The following is a 25,419-nucleotide window of genomic DNA, read 5'->3' as shown; positions in this document are numbered from 1 at the left end:
TCTTGGTGGACCATGCCACCCGGTACCCTGAAGCCATTCCGCTCAGGACAGTGACGGCCCCCGTGGTGGGACGTGCACTGATGGGGATCTTCTCCCGTGTGGGGTTCCCCAGAGAGGTGGTGAGCGACAGGGGGACCAACTTCATCTCCCAGTATATGAAGTCTCTGTGGAAGGAGTGTGGGGTGACTTACAAGTTCACCACTCCTTACCACCCCCAAGGTAACGGTCTGGTTGAGAGGTTCAACCGGACCTTGAAGGGCATGATCATGGGCCTAGAAGAGCCCCTGAGGTGTAAGTGGGAAGTCCTCTTGCCATGCCTGTTGTTTGCATACCGTGAAGTGCCACAGAAGTCCTTAGGGTTCAATCCCTTTGAACTGCTCTATGGCCATCCGGTACGAGGGCCTCTGAGTCTGGTCAAGAAAGGCTGGGAGCAATCGCCCAGGAAACCTCCCCAGGATGTATTTAGCTACATCCTGGCCTTTAGGAACCAGACTCGGCGTTTCAGAAACATTGCTGAGGCAAATCTGGAAGCCAGCCAGGAGGAGATGAAACGTTGGCACGACAAGAATGCCACTCTGGTCGAGTTTCAACCTGGTCAGAAGGTTTGGGTACTGGCCCCAGTGGAGCCTTGTGCGCTCCAAGATAAGTGGACCGGTCCATTTGAGGTGGTGGAGCAAAAAAGTCAAGTTACCTATTTGGTGGACTTTAAATCTCCCAGGAACCCCCTGCGGGTCCTGCATGTGAATCGCCTAAAGCCCCACTTTGAGAGGTCTGAAGTGGGCATGCTTCTTGCCACAGATGCAGGGATGGAGGAGGAGAGTGAGCCTCTTCCTGACCTCCTGTGTGCAGGAGAGAAGGATGGGTCAGTGGAGGGTGTGGTCCTCTCCACCACACTGCCCCCAGAGCAGCAGAGAGATTGCCACCAGCTGTTGGGGCAATTTCCGGATTTATTTTCCCTGGTACCTGGTGTCACTGATTGGTGCGTACATGAGGCAGACACCGAGGACAGTCCTCCTGTCAAGCACAAGGCTTACAGAGTGACTGACAGGGTAAGGGCCTGCATTAAGGAGGAGGTCTCCAAAATGTTTGCCCTGGGGGTGATTGAGTCCTCTAGCAGCCCTTGGTCCAGCCCCGTGGTCTTGGTGCCAAAGGCTGCAGCGCCTGGTGACACTCCAGAACTTAGGTTCTGTGTGGACTACCGAGGTCTCAATTCGGTCACGAGGACCGACGCGCACCCCATCCCCAGAGCTGATGAGCTGATAGATCGGTTAGGGGCTGCCCGGTACCTCAGCACGTTTGATCTAACGTCTGGGTACTGGCAGATCGCCTTAACTGATGGGGCAAAGGAGAGGTCAGCATTCTCCACCCCAGATGGGCACTACCAGTTCCGTGTGATGCCCTTTGGAATGAAGAATGCCCCTGCCACCTTTCAGAGGTTGGTCAACCAGGTGTTGGCTGGGCTGGATGACATTGCAGTATTTAGTTCCTCGTGGGAGGACCACTTACACCACCTCTGGTAAGTGTTGATGGCGCTGCGCAGGGCAGGCCTCACAATCAAGGCCAGTAAGTGCCAGATTGGGCAGGGTTCGGTGGTGTACTTAGGACACCAGGTAGGGAGTGGCCAGGTGGCACCTCTACAGCCCAAGATTGAAACCATCCTGGCTTGGGAGCCCCCAAGTACCTAGACCCAGGTGAGGGCCTTCTTAGGACTCACGGGTTATTACAGGAGGTTTGTCAAGGGGTATGGCAGTATTGTTGCCCCCTTGACTGAGCTGACTTCCAAGAAGCAGCCAAAGATTGTGAACTGGACTGACACCTGTCAGAAAGCTTTTGATGCCCTCAAGACTGCCATGTGTACAGCACCCATACTCCATGCGCCCAACTTTGCTAAGGGATTTATTGTCCAGACAGACGCTTCAGAGCATGGGGTGGGGGCTGTTCTGTCACAGATGAATGAGGAGGGACTAGACCAACCTGTAGCCTTCATCAGTAGGAGGTTACTTCCACGGGAACAGAGGTGGAGTGCAATTGAGCGTGAGGCCTTTGCTGTGGTCTGGGCACTGAAGAAGCTGAGACCATACCTGTTTGGGACTCACTTCCGGGTTCAGACAGACCACAGGCCCCTCAGATGGTTGATGCAGATGAGGGGTGAGAATCCCAAGTTGTTAAGGTGGTCCATTTCCCTACAGGGTATGGACTTTACGGTGGAACATCGCCCTGGTACAGAACACGCCAATGCTGATGGTCTGTCCAGATTTTTCCACCTTAGTGATGAGAACTTCCCAGGGGATGGGTAGTTCTCCCTACATTTTAGCTGGAGGGGACGCGTGTTAGACCTGGCACCATTGGCGTGAGTCTCCCTTCCATTTTTCGCTGTGTCTCCTCTGTTTTTGCTGGTTATAGATGCTCTGGGCGCCGTGCCACTGCCATTCAGTGCCACAGCGCGAATGCTCCCTTTGTAAAGATGACATGTGAATTGGTACATCCATGATTGGCTTATTTGGTTTACCTGTTAGTCCCTAGTAGCGTGGCCCGTGTGTGCCCAGGGCTGGTAGACCGAATGCTGCTGGTGGGCCTGCAGCACTGGTTTGTGCCACCCACAGAAGCAGCTTGTAAAGTGTGTCTCAGACCTGCACTGCAGTGTCTGCGTGCAGTCCAGAACTGCCATCTTGGCTGTGAAGTGCACCCACTTCCCAGGCCCTAAACCTTCCCTTGGCATCCTGTAAGCCCCCCTTATGATAGGGTGCATTGTATGTGTAAGGTAGGACATGCCCTGATGTGTGTAACATGTCCTAGTAGTGAATTACACCCAATTTCGTTTTTCACTACTGTAAGGCTACCTGTTCTCCATAGGCCAGAATGGGAGGTCTGGGCTATTACATTCTATAGTCCTAACTGACCCACAGAACATGGTAGAAAAACAAATTTAGTATGCCTGAGCTCAGAATACATCTTTTAGTGAAGGTTATTTTTATATTCTGTGTTTGAAACTACCACTTTTAGAGTATAGGTACTTTCTTGCCTAAGCCTTCCAGTTTGCTCTGCTATTATGTGTATTGGCTGTCTGGTTTTGGAGGGACAGGGCAGGCTGAGTCAGACCTGGGTTGAATAGAGAGATCTGCCTTGGAGTGAGGGGAGGGGTAGCTCCTGCACTTGAATAGGGCTGTGCCTGGCAAGGTGAATGCTGGCTCCACCTCCCACTGTGTGTCTGAAGGCAGACCCCCTCTTTCTGAAAGGAAGGATGCAGCCTGGTAAACAAAGTGCTCCAGGGCTGGGCAGAACTGGTTCTGGCTGGGTTCAGAGGCTTGTGACCCCTAAGAACAAAGACTTTGGGGGTATAAATATTTGTGCCCAAACCCCTACAATTTGTATTGCTCCTGGACAACAAGAAGAACCTCTGTCCGTGTGACTACAGGAATCTGCAGGAGAAGGACTGTCCTTGTGCTTGTGTGCTGTTTCTGGGACTGGCCTGCAGTGGTTACTACTGGACTTGGAAGAAGAGGAAAAGGACTTTGAAGGAACTTTTATTTTGTGGCTACAGCAATCACCCAAGGGCTAGAAGAGAGCTAGCCTCCTGCAGGAGTCTCAGGCACATCAGACTCCACCACCAGCCTCCTGTTTCCTCCCAGCGAGGATTTCTATCTGCAGTTGAGGCTCCTGTGAGTTCCAGGGCCTCTAGTTCTACTGCTGAGAAGAGAGTGCTGAAAATCATCGCTAACCCCCGTTAGCGAGCCGCTGCAGCTGGTGAGTTTGAGAAAAATCATCGCTCAGCTGTCGCCGAGCGCTCACTAACCCCGAAGATTATCGCATCATCCGTCAGCGGGCCTGAAAACGCCCGCTATCCCGAAGATCGTCGCATCACCCGTCAGCGGGCCTGAAAACACCCGCTTTCCCGAAGTTCGTCGCAGCACCTGGCTGCGGGCCTGAAAACGCCCGCTATCACGAAGATTGTCGCATTGCTTGTTAGCGGGCCCCAAAGTGCTCGCTAACCCCAAATCATCGTATCAAGCTCATCGCAGCGCGGACGCGAGCGTTCGCCATTTTTCCCGCATCGCATCAGGATCGTCGCTCCCTCGCGGAGCGCCATTTTCTTTCATCGCAGCAAGATCGCACACGCAACAGGCTTGGTGCATCATCCTCCCTTAGCGGCAAGGATTTTATCGCATCACCGGCTTAGCGTGAAGAAGTTTGTCGCTTTCTCCTGCCCGCAACCCAGCGCATCATCCTCCCTTGCGGTAAGGATTCAACACATCGCTGGTTAGCGTGAGGAAATTTATCGCTACAACTCCTTAGCGACCTTTTTGTTGCTTTGCTACGGAATACAGATGCTTTGTGAGTAAAAGGGTCGCAGAGACCACTGCATTGAACTGAACATCATTTTGTGCACCTTGAACTATTTTTGCAGCATTTTTAAAGTAACCCTATTTTTCTAGTATTGTGGAATTTTACTGTTATTGGTCTTGTGATTAAGTCTATATAAATATACCTATTTTTCACAACTACTTGAGTGGTGTCTATTTGTAGTGTTCCTCATTATATTACTGTGTATGGTCATAAATGCTTCACACACTGCCTCTGAGATAAGCCTAGCTGCTCTTGCTACGTTACCACAGGGTTGAGCAGGGGTTGTCAAAGGGTGTAGGCTGCTTACTCTGACTTAGGAAGAAGGGTCCCTACTTGGACAGTGGCCATCCATTGCCAACTGGAGACCCCCATTTCTAACAGGGTGGTTGTGAGTTTGCCCCTCTGTTTGCCTGTTTGGATGTGTCGAGGTCAGTCCTTTCCATTTTTGTGCAGTGTAGACGTTTTTTGTGGTGTTGTGCGAGTCGAATAGACCCTCCTTGTGCTGTTTTACAGTGTCCGTGGTTCAGTACGGTACAGGGGTACGAGTCGTAAAGGCACACACACCCATGCGTTGTGTATGTACGGTGCGTACACCACCATTGCTATGTACGGTGCGAACACCCCCATTGCTATGTACGGTGCGAACACCCCCATTGCTATGTACAGTGCGTACACCGCCATCGCTTATGTACGGTGCGAACACCCCCATTGCTATGTACGGTGCGTACACCGCCATCGCTTATGTACGGTGCGTACACCACCATCGCTTATGTACGGTGCGAACACCCCCATCGCTATGTACGGTGCGTACACCCCCATTGCTATGTACGGTGCGTACACCGCCATCGCTTATGTACGGTGCGTACACCCCCATTGCTATGTACGGTGCGTACACCGCCATCGCTTATGTACAGTGCGAACACCCCCTTCGCTATGTACGGTGCGTACACCCCCATTGCTGTGTACGGTGCGTACACCGCCATCGCTTATGTATGGTGCGTACACCGCCATCGCTTATGTACGGTGCGTACACCCCCATCGCTATGTATGGTGCGTACACCCCCATTGCTATGTACGGTGCGTACAACCCCATTGCTATGTATGGTGCGTACACCGCCATCGCTTATGTACGGTGCGTACACCGACATTGCTACTGTACGGTGCGTACACAGACATTGCATATGTACAAGTCATTCCCCGTGTACGGGACGGACGTTTTACGTACAAATCGTAAATCGGGAAGCCGGTCCGGATCGTACTAGTACGGTCGGACTGCATGTTTACGATTCGTACGGAAAAGTGTCCGGGTACGTCTCGTACAACTTTTCCCGATCTGATTCGTACGGATAGGGCAGATCCGTATGTACTTTTTCCCGTACGAATCGTACTTCACGGTTCGGACGTGACTTGTACGATTCGTACGGAAAAAAATACGGATACGAGTCGTACGGGAAAACAAAATACAGGATCGGAATCGACCCCTAACTGTACTCATTAATGTATGGGAACTAATAAGAGTTCACTGTATATATTATTGTTCTTTTCTGCGCCATTTTCCGCTGTATATAACCCTTCACTTGTCACTTGTGCCGTTCACCTTTTTCACGAGCACTTGTGCACAGTTTTGTACAGGTTACATGACATTTAATGTAACAGAGTGCCGTTGTTTTGATTTCTTGATCAAATACATGAAAAAGATTTTTTGCATTCATTGTTTCTTGGTTTCTTGTTTCCCTTTTCTCTTTTTTTCCACTTCCCTTGCAAACTGTTATGTGCATGATTCTTTATAACTGTCAACTAAATAATACCTGTTAAGACCTTGTTGTACGCTACATACTATTGACCCAGGTCACACCTGGGTTTATGGGTATCCTCCTGTGGTTTGTTTCTGAATGCTTCTTGGTATGGACAGGGTATGTGTGACGTTTGTAAGGAGAGGGGAGAAATTATCTGTCATGGACCAAGCAGATTGGCACACGAAGATCAAACCTTTTTTAGTTCCTTCTCCATGCTGGTGACACTGGTAACCCCCAAGGCCCAGTCCTCGCTTATAAACTATGAAAGGGTGGCACTCTGTGTTCCAGGATAATCTTTTGTTGCTACTTATTGTGAAATACTGCACAAAACAGAATTTATTTTATGTTTTTTGTATTCATTAGGAGTGCTCTAAGACATCCAATGGACACTGCTGCAAAAAATGCACATTGACACATGATGCAATGTGTAGTGAGGGGCTTTGTTGCAGAAGCTGCCGGGTAAGAGGTTTGCTGAGGGGCAATGTGGAAAGGTACAGCAGGATGGGCCCTAAAAAAGGAAACAAGAAAAAGGGGGATGAGGGAGCTGTGCACAGGGAGTGACATTGCAAGCTGGGGACACCAAGGTGAGGAGCAGAACTGGGGTAGTGAGGAGGACAGGTCTTGTGAGTTTCAAGGGAAGATGCTTTGATGGCTACAGGTGAGATGGGGAGAAACAACGAGTGGGTTGAAAAGAAGAGCAGTGATCTCTGGGGTTTGGAGAATGAACCTTAGAGGGCTCGATGTGTCAGAATGAGCAGTTTGAATCCAGTCCGCAATTGGTGGGTTTGATATTATTCCATCAGCTGTAGATGTAACAGATCCATTTGAGGCAATTAGTGAAACACATATAGGATGTTTTTCTCTCTGATCGGTTCCATGTGAAAACAGACACTTAACAGATCAATTTTGCAAAACATTGACTCAATAATATAGAATGCCAAAAGCCGGACATCCTTACATAAATATCTCCTAACAACATTTTCGACTTCTATTTAATTTCTAACACAAGAGACAATCACTTCCAGCATATTTGCAGGTTCTGATGGATATTTCTAACCACAAATTCATCACCTTGTGAATATTTCCCCAGGTGTCTGAATGGATCTGGAAACTCAAAAACAGTACTAGTGCGCGCCGGTAGGTGGCATCATACTGCTCTGCACCAACGTAGTTCCTCTCCGAAGGTGACAAGCAGGGCTGCATATAGGTGCCAAACTGGCAAGCTGACTCCTTTTCCTTTCTTTCTGTGTCTTCAAATGCAGACCTGAGTTCTACTCCTCTTATCTTCTATGAGTCTTTATCTACAAAATTCTCTTTTTTACCAGTGCACAAGGGAAACACGCCACTTCTAAAAACAACCGTTTTTAAACCTTGTAGGGACTGTCACAAAGAAATGTCTGTGACAGAACCCCACAAGGTACATCGGTGGTCCTAGGGTTGGAGCATGACTCCAGGGCCTGCGATGACTGCACCCAGATGAGCCCGAAGGTCAAGTGTGAGCGTGAAGCCAAACTCTGTGCTGCCAAACAGTGGAGGACTCAGTGCCATGACCAGCTAAGAGTCAAAAGGAAAGCCCCGCTCCTGAAGTTGTTCCTATTGCTGGTCCTAGTCACTTTTGAAGTCTTCAGGTAAGAAGAAGCACAAAAATCAAAGAAGGATTCGGTTACCTTTTATGCCACTCTTGAACTCCAGAAAGGGCATTAGGGCATAATATACCCTTCCATTTCGCTCCTGAACTCCTAAACAGCTGATTCCGAGGTTTGGTCCTGGTGTAACCTGATTTCTTGGCACTCAGTGACATCACAGCAGGTAGAGGCTTTTAGGGAGGCCATGCTGTGCATATCTGGCATGCATCAAGCTCCCTTTGGTGCATGTTTGGGCACAAGGACCCACTCAGGCCCCCAGTTGAGGCTCCACTGATGGGTTCACCCTCGGCGCAGTCTGTGCCTCTTCAACCTGCTGTGGGTTCCTCACCGGCTTCGGTGCTGCCTTCAGTTCCACACTCTCCCTGCGTTGGTTCCCTTCACATTGACATTTGTGCCGACGCCGCTGGCAGCGGAAGAGGATCTGCTGCTTATACAATTTCTGACTCCAAGCTGTCTCGACCTCAACTAAGGCCATTTTCCGATCCTACTAGAGAGCAGCCTATAGCCAGTCCTTTACATTGATACCTACCTTTACAACGTGGCAGATCTTTGGCCCAGATTCTGACGGAGCCACTCCGTTCCTAACACACAGAGCACTGCGAAACGTCCCTGGGGTTTCTCTTTATAATGTAAACATTTTTAATCATTAGCATCAAAAGATAAAAAACTTTATACACAAATGTGATTTTAAGCAATTCTTCATTTGATATTTGTTTCTCAATTAAATGTATAAAGACATAAATTATCTACTCAATAATGCTGATATCCAAGGTTCAAACTAGACACATCTAATGCATAAAACAGTATGCTAAAAACATAGGTTTTAACAATTTGCAAAAAGCGGACCCAATGCATTTTGGGTTGAACCCTTCATCATCAGGGGGAAATCATAGATTTCATTCTGACATTATGAAAGCTGTTGTCTCCTACCGGAACAGTGAAGGAGAAAGGAATAAAATTAGAAAACAACATCAAATCAATATTAATCTAATACACAATGTCATTAAAGCGATTTACGATATCTGTGCTTGCAACCACTATACACCTTTGTGGTAATAGAAAACGTACTACTGGAGAGATAAAATAAAATAGAAGTTCATGCGGTACCACACACGTTCAAACAACCTGAAACAACTTTTGAAATCAAAACCCTCGCACCCAACACACATACACAAGGGCATGAGGAAATGTTGGAATTGTGGACAATTTGGGAATGTAATCACCGGTAACATTTATCACCATCCCCATACCGGCAAAAACATCAGGTTAAAACACACTTCAGACTGCAACACAGAGGGAGTAATATATGCTGTACGTTGTCCCTGTGGACTAACATATGTCAGCAGAACTACACGTAAAATCAAAACGAGAATCATTGAACATAAGAGTATGATACGCAATAAAAACAGCAACTCATGTTTAGCTGCCTATTGGATTGACACACCACACACCATCCCACAACTCCGTTTCACCATTCTAGAAAAAGTAGTTGAGTGTGCTGGCATAGAAGCTCATACCTTATTGACACAACGAGAAACCTTTTGGATAAATTACCTTGGAACTCTCACACCAAAAGGTCTTAATGACAATTATGAAATGTCATGTTTTCTGTAAAAAAGTATTGCTAAGATTTGGTATTGTTCACTAATTAACTGAACGTATTGTGAGTGTACATCTGTGCTCGTACTCACTATCACCACGTGTCACTGACTCACATTCGCCTAGCATATTTGTTTATTTTTGTTTTGTCTATTTTTGTTTATAGTAGCAAAGAATTGTTGATAGGGTCATTTCCTAATAAGCCTGTGTTGCTTTGTGTTTGTCACTTCTTAAACACTTCTTTCACCGTTTGGGTTTGTCACGATACGATTGCTAGCCTCGTCCGTGTTATTTTGTAGGCATTGCCATCAATAAAGTTAGTGCCCTTTTGAAACTAGTTCTGTGCAGAACACATAGCCATATAAGCAGATAACGCGTCAGGTTCTTACGGAGTCAGGTGATTAGGGACGTCTTAACGTCAGACGCTGGTGAGTCTTTTTATTTGTATCCTGTTGCAGTCGGAGTAATTGGTAGTTTAACTCTTTACAGGAGTTTAACCAGAGACTTTCTCTGTTTTAGATATGATACGTTAACTTCTTTACAAGTTCTAAAGGTAAGACGTATCACCAGTTGGCAGACATTAGGCATGCCATGCGCACACGATTACTAATGGGGCAGTGGATGGCTTAGAATTCTGCATTACTTTTTCAGATAAAGTTGGTAACGACATAGGAATAGGTAAGATCGTTTATTCCTCACTTCATCACCATTGAGGCAGTTAGTCGGTGGGCATGAAATAATAGTTTACGTTTGGTTTTATAGCGACGCACCAACATGAAGCCGGAAGCTCTTTCCGCATTGATAATTTAACGCTCTGAGGTAATTAAATTCCACGATGACTTGCACTTACACGACAAGAATATGCATTTACTCAACATGTACGCACAGTTTTTTCTATTTTCGAATACACCACAATTATTTCTCAACGAGTTTTATGGTGCCACCTGGTATGCACGGTTTTGTCACCGCATTGTGAATAGCTCGGGGGTCACAATCTCATCTAGAGAATACAGAATCCGACTTATCAAGCACTTTCCTTCGTACCGCATTAACTTCTATTTTATTTTCTCTCTCCGGTAATACGTTTTCTATAACCACAAAGGTGCATAGTGGTTGCAAGCACAGATATCGTAAGTCGCTTTGATGACGTTGTGTATTAGATTAATATTGATTCGATGTTGCTTTCTAATTTTATTCCTTTCTCCTTCACTGTTCCGGCAGGAGGCTACAGCTTTCATCATGTCAGAATGAAATCTATGATTTCCCCCTGATGATGAAGGGTTCAACCCAAAATGCATTGGGTCCGCTTTTTGCAAATTGTTAAAACCTATGTTTTGAGCATACTGTTTTATGCATTGAATATGTCTAGTTTGAACCTTGGATATCAGCATTATTGAGAAGATAATTTATGTCTTTATACATTTCATTGAGAAAGAAATATCAAATTAAGAATTGCTTAAAAATCACATTTGTGTATAACTTTTTTTATCTTTTGATGCTAATGATTAAAAATGTTTACATTATAAATAGAAACCCCAGGGACGTTTCGCAGTGCGCTGTGAGTTAGGAACGGAGTGGCTCCGTTTCCTCTTCTGAATAGTTTTGGTCACAGTACCAATAGGCAGGTCCCCAAGCTCACAGCTGAACGCACTGGTATAAACATATTATCTTACAAAAATTTTATAAAAACCGCCTGTAGTCAGGTGTGCAAGTTGGAACCCACTTTTGAGTCACATTACCCAACATTTTCCCAGACAAACTAGTGTTGTGAACGCGAGCTGTATTCCTACCGAAAGTAGTAATACCTTTCCATGTCAGGCAGGCTATCACCTTTCTGGCTTTCTTTGCCCCACCTCACTACCTGAAAGAGGAGGAAAGACTCCATTGTTTGGAATCACAGAGAGCCCTCAGTTTCTACATTGATCATACCAGGGACCATCGGGTTGAGGATCAACTCTTTGTGGGCTTCTCAGGAGCAAAGAAAGTCTGTGCAGAAAATAATTATTTCTAGGTGGATAGTCCTCTGTATTAAGATTTGTGCAAGCTAAGCAGCCACCACCTGAAGGATTAAGGGCTCATTCCACTCGAGCCAAGGCTTCTACTGTTGCGCCAGCAGGCAGAGTGCCTGTCCTGGATTTCCATCAGGCTTCTACATGGACATCAGTGCACATATTAACAAAGCACTATTGCCTTGACAGGTCATTCGAGATGGGGTTTTTGCCTGTTCGATCCTGCAGGACCTTTTTGTCTGAGCCATTCCACAGATCCACCACCCAGAAAGGTACTTCTTTAGCATCTATTCCAAGGTGAGCAAACTGTGGTTAGAGGTATCAACCCGAAGAACAATTTATTTACTGTAGGTAATGCTCTTTCTGGTGGTTACTCTATCAAAACTCAGATTCCTCACCGACTTTCCCACCTCCTCATTTTATGGAATGGTTTATTTTTTCATCTAAAATGGTATCAAACTAGAGACCCGCACACTGGTTAAGCCAATTTGGCAATGGTCTATGCATCTGAATGCGCAGACAAGCCTTTGAAAGCAACTGATGTCAGCGTGCCTGGGTGTTTCTTATATGCGACACCATTTGTTACTTCCAGACGGAACAACAATGATCCAGAGCTTCACAATGCCTCTACTAGTGTGCAGGAGTACTGCTTTTGAGTTTCCAGTTCCAGTCTGATGCCTGGCAGAGCTTTCACAAGGTGAAGAATTTGTAGTTAGATAGAGTTTCCACCAGAAGAGTGTCACTGAAGATAAGCAATTGGGTTAATTTCCCACTCTAATTCCAGCCCTCGCATGTTAGAAGTGCTTGGTAGTGGGATCAGGTCAAGGTGCAGGTTCACATTTTTGTAGGGAGATATTCCAGTCTGAATTTTGGTACTCTATATTTTCATGCATGTTTTTTCAAATTATATTTCTGTAGGCTATATTTTTACTTGCAACCCTTGAACTTGGATTTAGCGTATTGCACAAACGATTTAACATTTCAATTGTGATCATGTATAAGGTGCTGCAGAATTTTGTATATGCTAGAGCCGAGACCGTAAGTAAGAAGGAAGGCTAATGTAAAGAGAATTGCAATGGTGCAGATGAGAGAAAATAAGAGTCTGAACTGCAGTTTAGTGAAAAGTGGACTGGTAGAATAGGAGTGAACATTCTAATTGCTGAAAAATATCAAAGCAAGATAAGGACGAAAGTAACTTGGTTATCAAGATGATTCCATATTTCATGTCAATGACACTGGGGCGGGAGGGGAACTCAGATCATCTTCTGGCCACTAGTGGGATGCCAGGCTAAGACCTTGCCAAAAGCAATAAATCTGTCTTATGTTTATTGAATCTAGGAGAAATGTGGTTAGTTCATCTTTAGAGACTCCTTAAGTTGGTTAGGGATAAAGGCTTGTCTCCATCTAGGGGAACAATTCCAACCCAAGGTTGTAGTTCCAAGTTTCACCTCTATAAAGCTTATTGGGTGATTAGTGTTGTTAAGTTCATGGTCATTTTGGGCATACAGTTGGGTATTGATTTTAACATCTGGCCTGATTCTTTGTCTTCGTGGGCTTTGTGTACAGTGCTGAAGGCTTCACCTTTGATCCTCACATCTACTATGAAGCAGAAGAGTCCTTTCTAGTCTGGTTTATTTGGTTTCACATCCATAGGTTCTTGTAGATTTCAGCTGCCTGGTTTGGAAGGCTTTGCATCCTAGTGAGCTCTACCTAGTGTTTGGTTCAGAGTAATAGAAGGATTCTCAGGGAAGTTTGCAAGTTTAAGCCCTTTACTCCATTGAAAAGAGGCCTAGGTTTCGTAATTTCTGCGTTGTGAATAGTGGTGCTCCTATGCTGGGAGGTCATTCGAAGGGAGGGGAGATGTATTCTGTTCCTCTCTTCACCATTAACTCTTTCTTAACTCCATTCAAAGGAAGTGGTAACGGGAGAAGATTACCAATGATATAAGTGCAGTGAATGATAAGTACGATTGACCAGAGTTGCATGTTAGGCAAGCTGAATTGACTGTCTCTGCTCACGACTTTGCCTGTTAGTCATTTATAGGCACTAGCTTTTTTGGAAAAGCCAATTTTTGGGAAGGCCCCCTGTACTTCTGGGCACTGACATGCTTTTGTAGGACATCCAGGCTCAGAACCTTTCACATTCCTTTCTTGTTGCTGTGCACATAAAGCGTTTAAGCACAGACACCTATAGAGATCCTTACCCAAAGTAAAAAGGGGTGTACATTAAATAGGGCCACTATACATGGAGAAATCATAAAACTGAGTGCCCTTTTGAAAGAATCAAAGTAATTGTTGACAAAGTTGTGCAAGTGGGAAGAAGAGGTGCTAGTATCAAGCAAAGGATAGTACAATATTTGATACATTATCGAACATTATCAAAATACAGTTAAAATGACTGTGAGAAGACACATAGCCCTATTAAAGAGGGGAAGAAACTTACTGGTGATATTCTAACAAGTAGTATTAGGCTAAGGGGCCTCCTTTCAATGATGCCATCAGGCCAACACATCAATTTAAACAACTTGAAAGAGGAACCGTGGTGCAAAATAGAAAACTAGAAATGTTATTTTGTTCTTCTTACAGTATGAACCCAGAGGAACGACGTGTCGAGACTCGGCAAATGAGTGTGACGTTCCTGAGGCTTGTCTGGGTGACTCCAATACGGTGAGGATTGAGGTGGAGGAGAGTAAACATGGAGGGAGAGGAGAATAGTATGTGGCAGAAAGAAGGCTGTAAATAGGAGAGGATGGGGCATCAGAAGCTTGTGTGGGGGTGGGAAGGAAAGGCAAGTATAAATATGTGATAAGGAGTGTATGATGATGAGTAGGAAAGGTCGAAGTGGAGATGGGAAGAGCATGGCTAGGACTCGGGCAGAGCTTTAACCATGATGGGGACAGTCTCTAAACAGGAGATGGAAGAAGCATCAAGAAGTAAGAGACTGAGTACCTTTAGGGGATTAGAAAACGAAGAAAAATCAGATCAGGAGATAAGGCAGTGTTTAGTAGGGTGATTGGTCAACTCTAGAGGAAAGGATGGATAATATAGGCATAAAGAAAAGATGTTTAAAGCACAGAGAGAAAGGAGCTAGTAAGAGGATGTGAAGGAGACAGTGGTAAGCACGTATAGAAACACAGATATGAAAAACCACAAAGAGAGCACGGGGAGGGTAAGGGTAGCTATAGGATAGAAAAGAAACAATTGAAAAAGCAGCGGAAACAGGCAATAAGAAGAGCATGGTGCATAGTCTATGGGAAAGGCACCTTGAGGTACCATTAGGAAGAGCTCAGAGACAATATGATAGAAAAGCTACCTTAAAAGTGGGACTAAAAAACATTGGGAAGGTAGGATAAGAGCATAGAAAGGAGATGAGTGGAATAAAATGGGAATAGTGACAGTATTAGCAATAAACAATTAGAGGAAAGGAAGGCAAAAGCATTGGGAAGAGAGTGTGGGAAGGACCTTGTCAAGAGCAAGGAAAGGATAATATGACCTGAGTTTGTGTGGCAGAGACAATGTTGCTAACATAGGCAACATTAGGAAATATGCCATAGAGCAGCATATTGAATATATGTTGTTAAGAACTTTGGTAAGAAACGTGGGGGAGATGATAATTGTGTCAAGTAGGACTTTTCTGAACATTTTTTGGAAGAGCATTCAGGGGAGATTGGGGATAATCATGGGAACAAGATGAAGGAAATTTCCTTTGGAGCAATATAGGCAAATATATGAAGAATAAAACTTCAAAAGACACTGTATAAAAAGCAGTAGGTAGATGGGGAAGAAGTGACTAATAAGGTAAATGGTCAAATTAGTGGGAGAGCTTGTCAACTAATGAAAACAAAAAGTAACATTTGGTTTGGAGGCGGCAACTGTTAGCTCTTGCCATGAGTGTCGGTGTCTTGGTCATGGTCTGCTGGCTTAGTGATCTCAATTTTATTAATTAGGGAACCCATTCTCTGGATTTGGTTGGTACAATACAACAGCAATGCCCCATTAGGATTCTGAAAATGAATTTAAAATTACATTTCTGAACTGTCTACTCTTCTGCTTTTTTCAGTGTCCTCCCAACCTTCACAAACTGGATGGCTACCTCTGTGAAAATGAACAGGTGAGGATCTGCTGCAATGCTTGACTGGTAAAGAAGACAGGCACACAACAGCTGACTGGTACATTCAGTGAGAGGCAAAGCCTATTGAGACTGCCAAGGTGATATTAAAACTCCAGAATAAAGAAGCAGATGAGCAGCAGTATGAGGGGAAGGTTGAAAAGAGGGCCCAGCATATGCAGGCTGCCTCTCAAGAACAGAAAAGAGACAAAGTGAGTGGGAGACAGTCAGACAGATGTTTGTAAAAAGGCAAGCCCAGAGAGAGAAAGGGTTCGAAATTGTGACACATGCGTGAAGGGAGTCAGGGGCAATGGTATCCGCATAGACAATGTGATTCTTGGACTGTGAAACATACAAAGAGTAAATCAGTTAGGGAAATGCAGAGTGTGTAAGGTTTAGGGGTTGCAAAGTCAAGATTTGCAAGATATACCGATAAAGGCTGGGCCTGGTATCATGATACATTAAGAGAAGTTAGGAACTAACACATAAGCAGACAGAAAAAGTATCTGTGGTCATGAGTCATGCAGAAAGAAGTGCTAGGGAAGGATGCTCAAGTGGGGACAGAGAAAGAGGTAGGGACCGTAAGACAAACAAAGAGAAGTGTTAGAACCCGAAAAATGTTCTTAGAGAGTAAGGGTGTAGGTACATGTGATGGACAGAGATAGAAAGGGCTTCGACAATGTGATACGTAGAGAAAAAGGAGTGAATATCATGAGACATGTATAAAGTAGTAAGTGCCACGGACATGATGCAGGCAGCTAGAAAAGGTTAGTAGCCAAGACATAAGCAGAGTATGGAATGGTCTAAAGGCATAGGCCCGCAGGGAGAAAAACATGATCACTGAACCAGTACATGCAGAGGGAAGATGAACCGATTAAATTGCTTGCAGTTTAGTTAGACCAGATGTAAGCATTAATTTCCTTTTTTCATCCTTAGGGCCGGTGTTATGGAGGCCGCTGTAAAACTAGGGATCGGCAATGTAGTGTGTTGTGGGGACACAGTAAGTGCCTTTTGAAGATCTTTCTGTTTTATTGCAATTATCTCTTGTAATCTGTCAGTTTTGTTTACTTGCCTGCTGTTCTTAGTCATAGAATGTGAGTTTGTTACTAGTGTGGCTGCATTCACAATATAGAGTGTAGGCTGAACAGGATAGATGCTCCTCCTGGCGGGGCGTTCCACTACCTGCCATCCTCAATAAAGTTTGTACTTTTTTCCAATTTGATCTGGGGTTGACTCCTGATTCAGCAAAACTAACTTCTGATTGTAACATTATCACTATTGTCTGGTATTGAACTCAGCACACAGTAGAAGAGTAGACTTAGCACACTTAACAGCTTAGGTTCACACTCAGTTAAAGAATAACATTTAAGAGGAAAAGCAGCTTTTGTGACTTCCTTAAATTGTCTCACCTAATGCCATGCCATTATTCAAACATCATTGTGTGGTCTGCTTTGAGCAAGGAGCAGAACTAGATGGATAAAAGCCTTCCTGCTCATAACTGCCAACAAACTTACATGGAGCTAGAGTGGTAACTCAACCACCACAACCACTATACATTACATCAGAAAACAAGGGGAGCTATAGGGAAAGAAGCCTCATCCCTTTGACACCAGTCTCTGAAGCATATAGTTGATGGGTGAACATCTACCAGTGACATAGATCACTAATGTGTGCAGTCCCTCTAGGCAGAGTGCTAAGGGAAGAAGACCGACTCTTTTGCAGCATATATGGCAAATGGGGCTAGACAATGAATGATTTGTTCTTTGTTTCAAAGTACACAAAATGCCTACAATTGGATCCCCTTTCCTGCCAGAAAAAAAACAATCTTATCCACTTGAGGGAGGTGGAAAGGTGGGTCTTCAGTATTCGTTGCAGAGACTGTAAATGTCAGTTATTACGACCCAATGAACAGATGTAATGTACAAAGTTCTTTTTTTACCATGCCTATTTTTAAGCATTTTTTTTAAAGCTCTTGCTTAATTGCCTGTTGCGATGTAGCCTAGTGAAGTAGCATTCAGGCAAGACGTTTCGCTAGGAGAGGGCTGGATAGATACATAATCGACCCTGCCAGGAGTAGGTGTAGTTAAATGCTCGGCCCTGGTCGGTTTCGCTCAGCCATCCTTCAGGGAATCCTCATGACTCTGACATTCCACGATATCATTTGGAACCCTGTCAAGCAGGAGATCACAGATCTCCCTCCTTTCTAAAAAGAAGGGAAATACCTCCCACTATTGGAAACTCAGACCACAAAAACATCATACTATGCAGTATTTCTTTGCCTTATTTTGCCCTGTAGCTGATCCTTTGAGGACCGTGTAGACTTCCTATCCTCTCACCCACAGGTGTGGTAGCCACATTCTCTGAGTTCAAAGGATCTTCTCCGCACTTGTGGGACCACATTTTCAGCCTCCATATGACCCTCCTGGGCACATGCAAGCCGACATCCCCGCCTGGCTGGCCGATCCCCAGTTTGGTAAATAACCACAAAGACTATGCTTTGTATTCAGACCTTGATGCTGCCATACTTGTGTCCATGTTTCGTGCATCTGGTTTAACTAATGACCCTGGGATTGTCCTGACGAGGCCAATAAAGCACTCCCTAGTCCAAAACATGTCAATACCCCTGCAAGGCCAACCAACCATAAGAAAAAGGATGAGCTAGTAAGGACTCTTGTTATGGTGTTATTGATTTAGGCATAAATACTAGTATGTCACTTAATTGTGGGCCTCTTTTCAACAAATAAGTTCCTACACTGAACATTGACTTTTCAATGGCTTTTGCCTCAATTACTCTGAATTTACTGATGAAAAAACTTTATGCGCCTTTTCTAATTTTTTGCAAAATAAATTGTGAATAAGGCAATAAGGTTCTGACAGAGAACACTCATCTGTGGTGTAATCGTTAGTTATTTTTTGAATTAATATATTAAGGATTTGGCCTAGGACGTTGCAGTTAATAAGAAACTCAGAAGCATTATCCTCTAAGGGTTTGATCTATCCCTTTGAGAGTATGTTTGCTCTAGCTGTTCCAGTTTCCCCCATCTTGATGGCAGTGGTTAATCTGTAAACAAATAAGTGCCAGGGCTCTCGTCAGGAGAGTTTCTACCAGCCCATTTCTCCTGTTACCACTGCCTAAAATAGAAGCCATGAAACCCTACAAGAGGGAAGAGCATGTGGTGTAATGGCCAGAGCTGCCGACCTCAGAGCTAGGGAATAAGGTTCGAGTCTCAGTGTAGGTTCAACATCTTGGGATTCTCGGCGAATCATTTAATCTTCCTGTGCCTACCAAAAAGGAATGCGTCCGTAACTGGTGCTCAAGCACCGCGTCGGTGTTGATGATGAAGTGCCGGAGCAGAGCACCGGAAACCACTGGCTCAAATTAAGCACTGCTTGATGGGCTTATAGCGGGCACCCTATGCTTATTGTTGTTATGCAGCATTTCACTGAACCGTCAATATGATGCTTGTATAGAGGATACAGAGAACATGCTGATACTATATAGGGGTGAGCGGAATTTGCATAGTCGCGCTATGCAAAGCTCTGCAAAATTGTAAAAAATCACCGCGAGCACGCAGAGTTCCACGAACACGTGGAATTGCTTGTTCCGCCCATTTGCGATGCTTTTTTCCTGTTCGCGAATGGTGTTTGCGTGTTCGGAGGGAAATATCTCGCGAACACGCATTTTGAAAGCACGAACAAGCCAAAAATTCTGCAAAGCCACGGATCGCAGAATTTTTGGCAATATCGGAAATTACCGAAATTCCACAAATTCCGCAAGCGGAACGGAATTTGCCGCCCAGGCCTAGTACTATACTACAAACACAACCAATCCAGACCTGTGGGCCAGACAAGAATGACTCATTGACGGAACACAATAGTTAATACAAGACACTTCCAAACACTGGAATAGCCTTCCACGTAACTGAACAAAACTTGGGAAAGTGTATCTTATAATGTTGACTCAGTGTTTACTCATAATGGGTATCTTTCACCTCACATGCTCGTCCCATGAAAGGGCAATTTTCGTTATAGCAATCTGTATCTTTCAACTCACATGCCCATCCCCTGCAAGGTCAACAGATGTCTTTCAAGCCAGTCTTCTAGAGTGTGCTAGCGCCGATCTGCTGTCCCGTTTGTCTCAGATACAACAGGCCAGTTGAATGTCCTTGGGCTTAGGGCTTAAGGGTGACTCTCTTGGCATAGGTGGCACACAGGTCGCTGTGTTCAAAGAGCCTGACCACATAAGCCTTGCTGGCCTTTTGCAGGGGCATTACTGCAAAGGTCTGGAAGCGCAGATCAGTCTTGAAGTCCTGTGCAATCTCCCACACCAAGCGCTGGAAGGGCAGTTTGTCGATGAGCAGCACAGTGGACTTCTGGTGGATCTCGCAGAGAGCAATGGTCCTGGCCCGGTAATGGTGTGATTTCTCGACTCTGCCAGTGGCAGGAGTGCTCTTGTGGGTAGCCTTGGCAGCCAGCTGTTTGGAAGGCACTTTCCCTCCAGTGGACGTGCGGGCGGTCTACTTGGTATATGCCATAGAGAGAGCGAGAGTGGTCTCTGTACCATGTACAAGATAGAAACGTATCCTTTGTGGTAAATCTAATGAAGAACAGACTACGTCTCTTATAAACCTGAAACGTTCTGGCCAGTATCTCTTCCAATTGTCAACAGGGTCTCTATACAGTCACTCAGTTCAACATCCAGGATTTGAACATGTCGTAGGAATCACACACCCTTCATTCATACTAGACTGTAATCTACACAGGATCTGTCTGCCCAGCAGTACAGTGTATCTTGTGAATTTCAAGATACACAAACAGTGCAGCTCAATAATTTTCTTTCTCTAGATTACATTAAGGACAGTTGCCTTCAGTAAAAGTTCCAGCATCCAGTTCGATATACAAGACCTTATGACTGAAAAGTACATGAATAGCATACATAGCTCTGTAGAACTTGAAAGCTTTGAAATGTCAGCGCAATCTAAACAAAGCCCCAAGTAAAACAGACTGTATCTCGTGAAAAACAAATCACAATGCAGATTGCCAATAACACACGTCCCTGAACCAAGAAGTTGCTAAAATTGCCAAAACATATATTTCCTATTTTTGTCTCAGACCTGGGGAGTTGCAATTCCCAAAAAAGTACAGCATATTTCCCATATTCTCATTATACATTACTGATGTGTCAATGCAGAATAGACCTGTTTTACTTTCACTCAACATGCTAAACATGGAAGCCATTAAAAAAGAGTAACTTCTTTTCCACAGAAAGATATTATTACAGGCCCTCATCTGTACATAACCGCAATTTGAATATCTACCTACATCCAAATCAAGTGGTCAGAAAAAAGTACAGGACTCTTTAATTTTGCAGCTTGACAGGAATACTGCAGTTTGCACAAAAATGAGATTGTTTTTTCCGCCATCGGGCTCGGATGTGATCTTCGCGCTCCGGTTCCGAACAGCTTCCAGTTCGACGATCGACGCGCAATCCTCACCCCAATCGCTGTATTGTTTTCGATCACGATCTCTTCAATCAACGCGCCTTCTCATCAACACAAACCTTCGGTTCCAGTCATTGACGGCGGCCTTCGGGCCTACCCGGGCTCCGGTCCCGGCTCATGGAAAGAACTCCATTTAAAAAGTGCCCTCAATGTGGGTCCAAATTTCCCCACACCGATCTTCATGAGGTATGCAACCTTTGCCTCTCCCCGGAACACGAGGCTCGAGACTGTCCGGCCTGTAAGTCTTTCCGATCCAAAAAGACTATTCGGGACCGAAGAGCCAGAAGGCACATGGCACACTCCTCGACGTCCATTCCAGTCGACATCTTCGGAGACGACATCGACGATCCGGAACATCATCGTACCGAAGAGTACCTCGTCAGCGCTTCCGAGGGCGACGAGTCAGATGTGGAGGACATCACCCCGGCGCAGATGGTTGTGAGTACCAATCTACCCCCTCCCACACCCGCGCCGACACCCAAAAAGGCTTCGGTCACGCCTTCGCCTCCGGGCCTAGGCAAGACCAGAGACACTGCTTCACACACCCCACCATCGGGCCCGGTGAAGAGCCTTCCGGCGGCTCGGGCTCGAGCCAGCCTGCCAGCGGTGCCGAGAAACACACTTCGGCACCGAAAAAGAAGATGGCCTCCACCTCGACACCGAGCTCCGCACCGAAACCCTTGGGGTCGAAACCCAGCCCTTCGGCACCGACGCCGTCTTCGGTGCCGACCAAACCACACAAGGCCACCGGCACCGACACTTCCAAGCCGAAGCACATCTCGGCGCGGACCAAGAGACTGGAGGGTCCCAAGCCGGGTTCTAAACATCAAACCGGCACGGAAAAACCTAAAAAATCATCAGCCCCGACGCCTTCAGCGCCGACGGACCAAATTACCTCACCAGAGTTATTTACACCGGATCCCTTGCAAAAAACTCTTACCAAGGATCCAAAAACTGGACATTTGACGCTCTCTACTAAGAAGAGACATTTGGAGAAGCCTGCTCCGCCTCCACCTCCACCTCCAAAGAGGAAGGACTCTGCTACCTCTCCATTCAGAATACCTTTCACTCCTCCTTCACCTCCTCCTCCTTCCCCACCTCCACCCCCTCCACCCTCTCCACTCCCACCTCATCGGTCTCTTACTCCGTCTCCAGACGATGATGATCATGGGGACCCATATTATGATACAGGGGATGTGCCACAAGACCCCACCCCCTACATGATCTCCAGATCGATGGGACGATTACCATATACCAGATATCCCCAACGTCCCACAAGACGATATTTACCCTTCTAGACCATCTCCACCTGAAGATTCACTAGGGTTTAACCATCTTCTGCAAAGAGCAGCACATTATCATGGGGTGGACATGCATAATGACCCTGTGGAGGAAGATTTCCTCCTAGACACATTCGATACTACACAGAGGTCCACCTCAATACTGCCCATGCTCAAAGGGGTGGTAAAGCATGCGACAGAAGTTTTTAAAGACCCAGTTAGAGCCAGGGTCCTTAACCCACGTATCGAAAAGAAGTACAAATCTGCTCCCTCAGATCCCTCTTACATTAGAGGACCAGCGCCACTAGATTCCTTAGTGGTCTCTACGGCACGTAAAAGGGCAAACTCACAAGCGTCAGGCGATGCACCACCACCTGACAAGTAATCAAAACTGCTAGATGCTTCAGGCAAACGCACAGCATCCCAGGTCGCCAATATATGGCGTATAGCAAACACTCAGGCACTGCTGACCAGATATGACAGGGCTCATTATGACCAATTAGAGAGCATAATGCAACATCTCCCTGAAAAATATAAAAGTAAAGCCAACAACTTCATTCAAGAGGGTAAAACAATCACAAACACCTCTATACGTTGTGCCCTAGACACAGCAGACACAGCCTCCAGGGCCATTAACACCAGCGTCCTTTTCCGTCGTCATGCTTGGTTAAGGGTATCCGGGTTTAAACCAGAAGTACAAGCCTCTATCCTTAACCATCCCTTTGACCAGGAACATCTATTCGGGCCAAAGGTGGATGAGGCCTTAGAAAAGATGAAAAAGGACACGGATACAGCAAAATCCATGGGGGCCTTACAGTCTCACCCGCCCAGACGCTCCTTTCGCTGCTCATCCTTTCGGAGTGCATCCAGAGGCTACTCCTCAGACACAGCGTCCACATCGTAAAAGTCCCCTACTCAGACCACCTTTACAAAAGGTTACCAAAGAGGCGGCTACAGGGGTAACAACAACAAGGGCAGAGGCAAAACAAACAATGCCCGTTCTGCCACACCTACTACCCAATTACTTCCTCCCGCTCCCCCCAGACCATTCCACTCCAGTCGGTGGCAGACTCACAAATTTCTTTCATGTCTGGAAGACCATCAGACAAATGGGTGACCCAAATAATTCGGTCAGGATACTGCCTGGAATTAACATCTACCCCCCAAAGTTTCCACCCAGGCAACGCCCAATGTCACAAGAACATTCCACATTGCTAAAGCAAGAGGTAATCTCCCTCCTACAAAAACAGGCAATAGAACACGTTCCTGTCAATCAACAAAATTTGTGGGTTTACTCCATATATTTTCTAAAACCAAAAAGGGACGAGACTCTACGACCTATTCTAGATCTCCGGCTCCTAAACACATACATACACTCAGACCATTTTCACATGGTAACGCTTCAGCAGGTACTTCTGCTCCTCTCCCAGAACGACTTTCTCACCACACTGGAATTGAAAGACGCATACTTCCACATTCCAGTACACCATGCTCACAGAAAGTACTTCAGATTTGTAGTGGACGGACAACACTACCAATTCAAAGTGCTCCCGTTCGGAGTCACAACAGTACCACGGGTATTCACCAAGTGCCTAGCGGTGGTGGCGGCACACCTCAGAAGACAGCACATTCACGTATTCCCATACTTGGACGATTGGTTGATAAAAGCCACTTCATACAACCAATGTGTACACCACACCGCCACCACAATCCAACTACTTCACCAACTAGGCTTCACAGTGAACCACCAAAAGTCCCAGCTAACACCATCCCACTTAAAACAATACCTCGGTGCCACCATAGACACCTCAAAAGCAATAGCCTACCCCAATCCGGCCAGGATTGCAAGCATTCAGGCTTTGCGACAAAAATTCGTACTTCAACACTCCCTTCCAGCACGAGTGTTTATGCAACTGATAGGGATGATGGTCTCTTGCATTTTCATAGTGCCTCACGCAAGACTCCAGATGCGTCCACTCAGAGAGTGCTTAGCGCGCCAATGGAACAAGGTCCAGGGGCAACTGAAAGATCTGGTGTTGGTAGACGGTCGCACCAATCACTCTCTGCAGTGGTGGAACACCACAAACCTTTCCAAAGGTCGACCGTTCCTGGACCCGGTTCCCCAAATAATACTAACAATGGACGCATCGCTCTCCGGCTGGGAAGCTCATCTATTACACCTCACAGTGCAGGGCACATGGACGCCGCAACAAAAGTTACTCCATATCAACCATCTGGAGTTACTAGCAATCTTTCTAGCCCTGAAATCCTTTCGACCACGGATCTCAGGCAAGGCAGTCCTCATTCGCAGAGACAACATGACGGCCATGTATTATATTCAAAAACAAGGTGGCACACACTCTCCACAGATCTCTCAATTAGCACAGAGCATATGGAGATGGGCAATTCCCCCAAAAATCTTTCTCCTAGCTCAACATGTCCCAGGAGTCCAAAACACCGTGGCAGATCTGCTCAGCAGACAGACACAACAGATCCACGAGTGGGAACTTCACCCACAGGTTCATCGCTTTTGTCGTTTTTTTCTCGCTTTTCCGGCTTTTGTACCCCTTCTAGGTACTTTTCCGCTTTTTCGGGCCTCCTCGCCTCCCCGAGGCCCTTCGCCGCTTTTCCCGCTCTTTTTCCCCCCTACCCGCCCTCCTCCCGCCTCCCAGCTGTCCCCGCCTCCCCGGCTACCCCTTATATGGCGGCCGCTGCGAGGCCGCGCAGCACCCGAACCTCTGGCCCCCGCGCCCCCCGCCTGACCTACGACTCCGCCTTCCTCGCCAACCTCAACCCCGGCCGCACGCCGGGCTGCTACTGCGCCACCCCGAAACGTACCCACGGACCCTTCACCTGCAGCAACTGCCGCTTCACCTGCCTCCGAACCCACTCCGCTCCCGCCAAGAACTACTCCCCCGGAAACAACCTCCACTGCATCCTGGTCAACACCCGATCCATCCACAGGCACGCCATCGAACTGTGGAACCTCATCAACTCTACGAACCCGGACATCGCCTTCCTCACCGAGACCTGGATGAACCCCTCCTCGGCACCCGACATCGCCATAGCCATCCCCGACGGCTACAAAATCATCCGGATAGACCGCACCAACCGCATCGGAGGAGGCATCGCCATCG

At 46.2% G+C, this 25,419-nt stretch overlaps 1 protein-coding gene across 6 annotated transcripts in view; it reads left to right on the top strand.

The window, feature by feature from the left end:
• Positions 1–25,419, top strand: part of ADAM11 (ADAM metallopeptidase domain 11) — a 789,906-nt gene that overhangs the window by 472,737 nt on the left and 291,750 nt on the right. For 5 of the 6 annotated variants that reach the window (XM_085646679.1, XM_085646669.1, XM_085646642.1 and 2 more), the window contains exons 17-20: positions 6,504–6,599; positions 13,980–14,060; positions 15,454–15,504; positions 16,438–16,501. In XM_085646679.1, coding sequence (XP_085502805.1) covers positions 6,504–6,599; positions 13,980–14,060; positions 15,454–15,504; positions 16,438–16,501 — 292 coding nt within the window. The remainder of the gene's footprint in view (positions 1–6,503; positions 6,600–13,979; positions 14,061–15,453; positions 15,505–16,437; positions 16,502–25,419) is intronic. The other variant, XM_085646660.1, reaches the window with a different exon arrangement.

The sequence above is a fragment of the Triturus cristatus genome, chromosome 1_1 (assembly GCF_964204655.1).
Source record: "Triturus cristatus chromosome 1_1, aTriCri1.1, whole genome shotgun sequence".
Lineage (NCBI taxonomy): Eukaryota > Metazoa > Chordata > Amphibia > Caudata > Salamandridae > Triturus > Triturus cristatus.
Note: the sequence above shows the minus strand (reverse complement) of the source record. Positions and strands in the feature narration are given on the sequence as shown.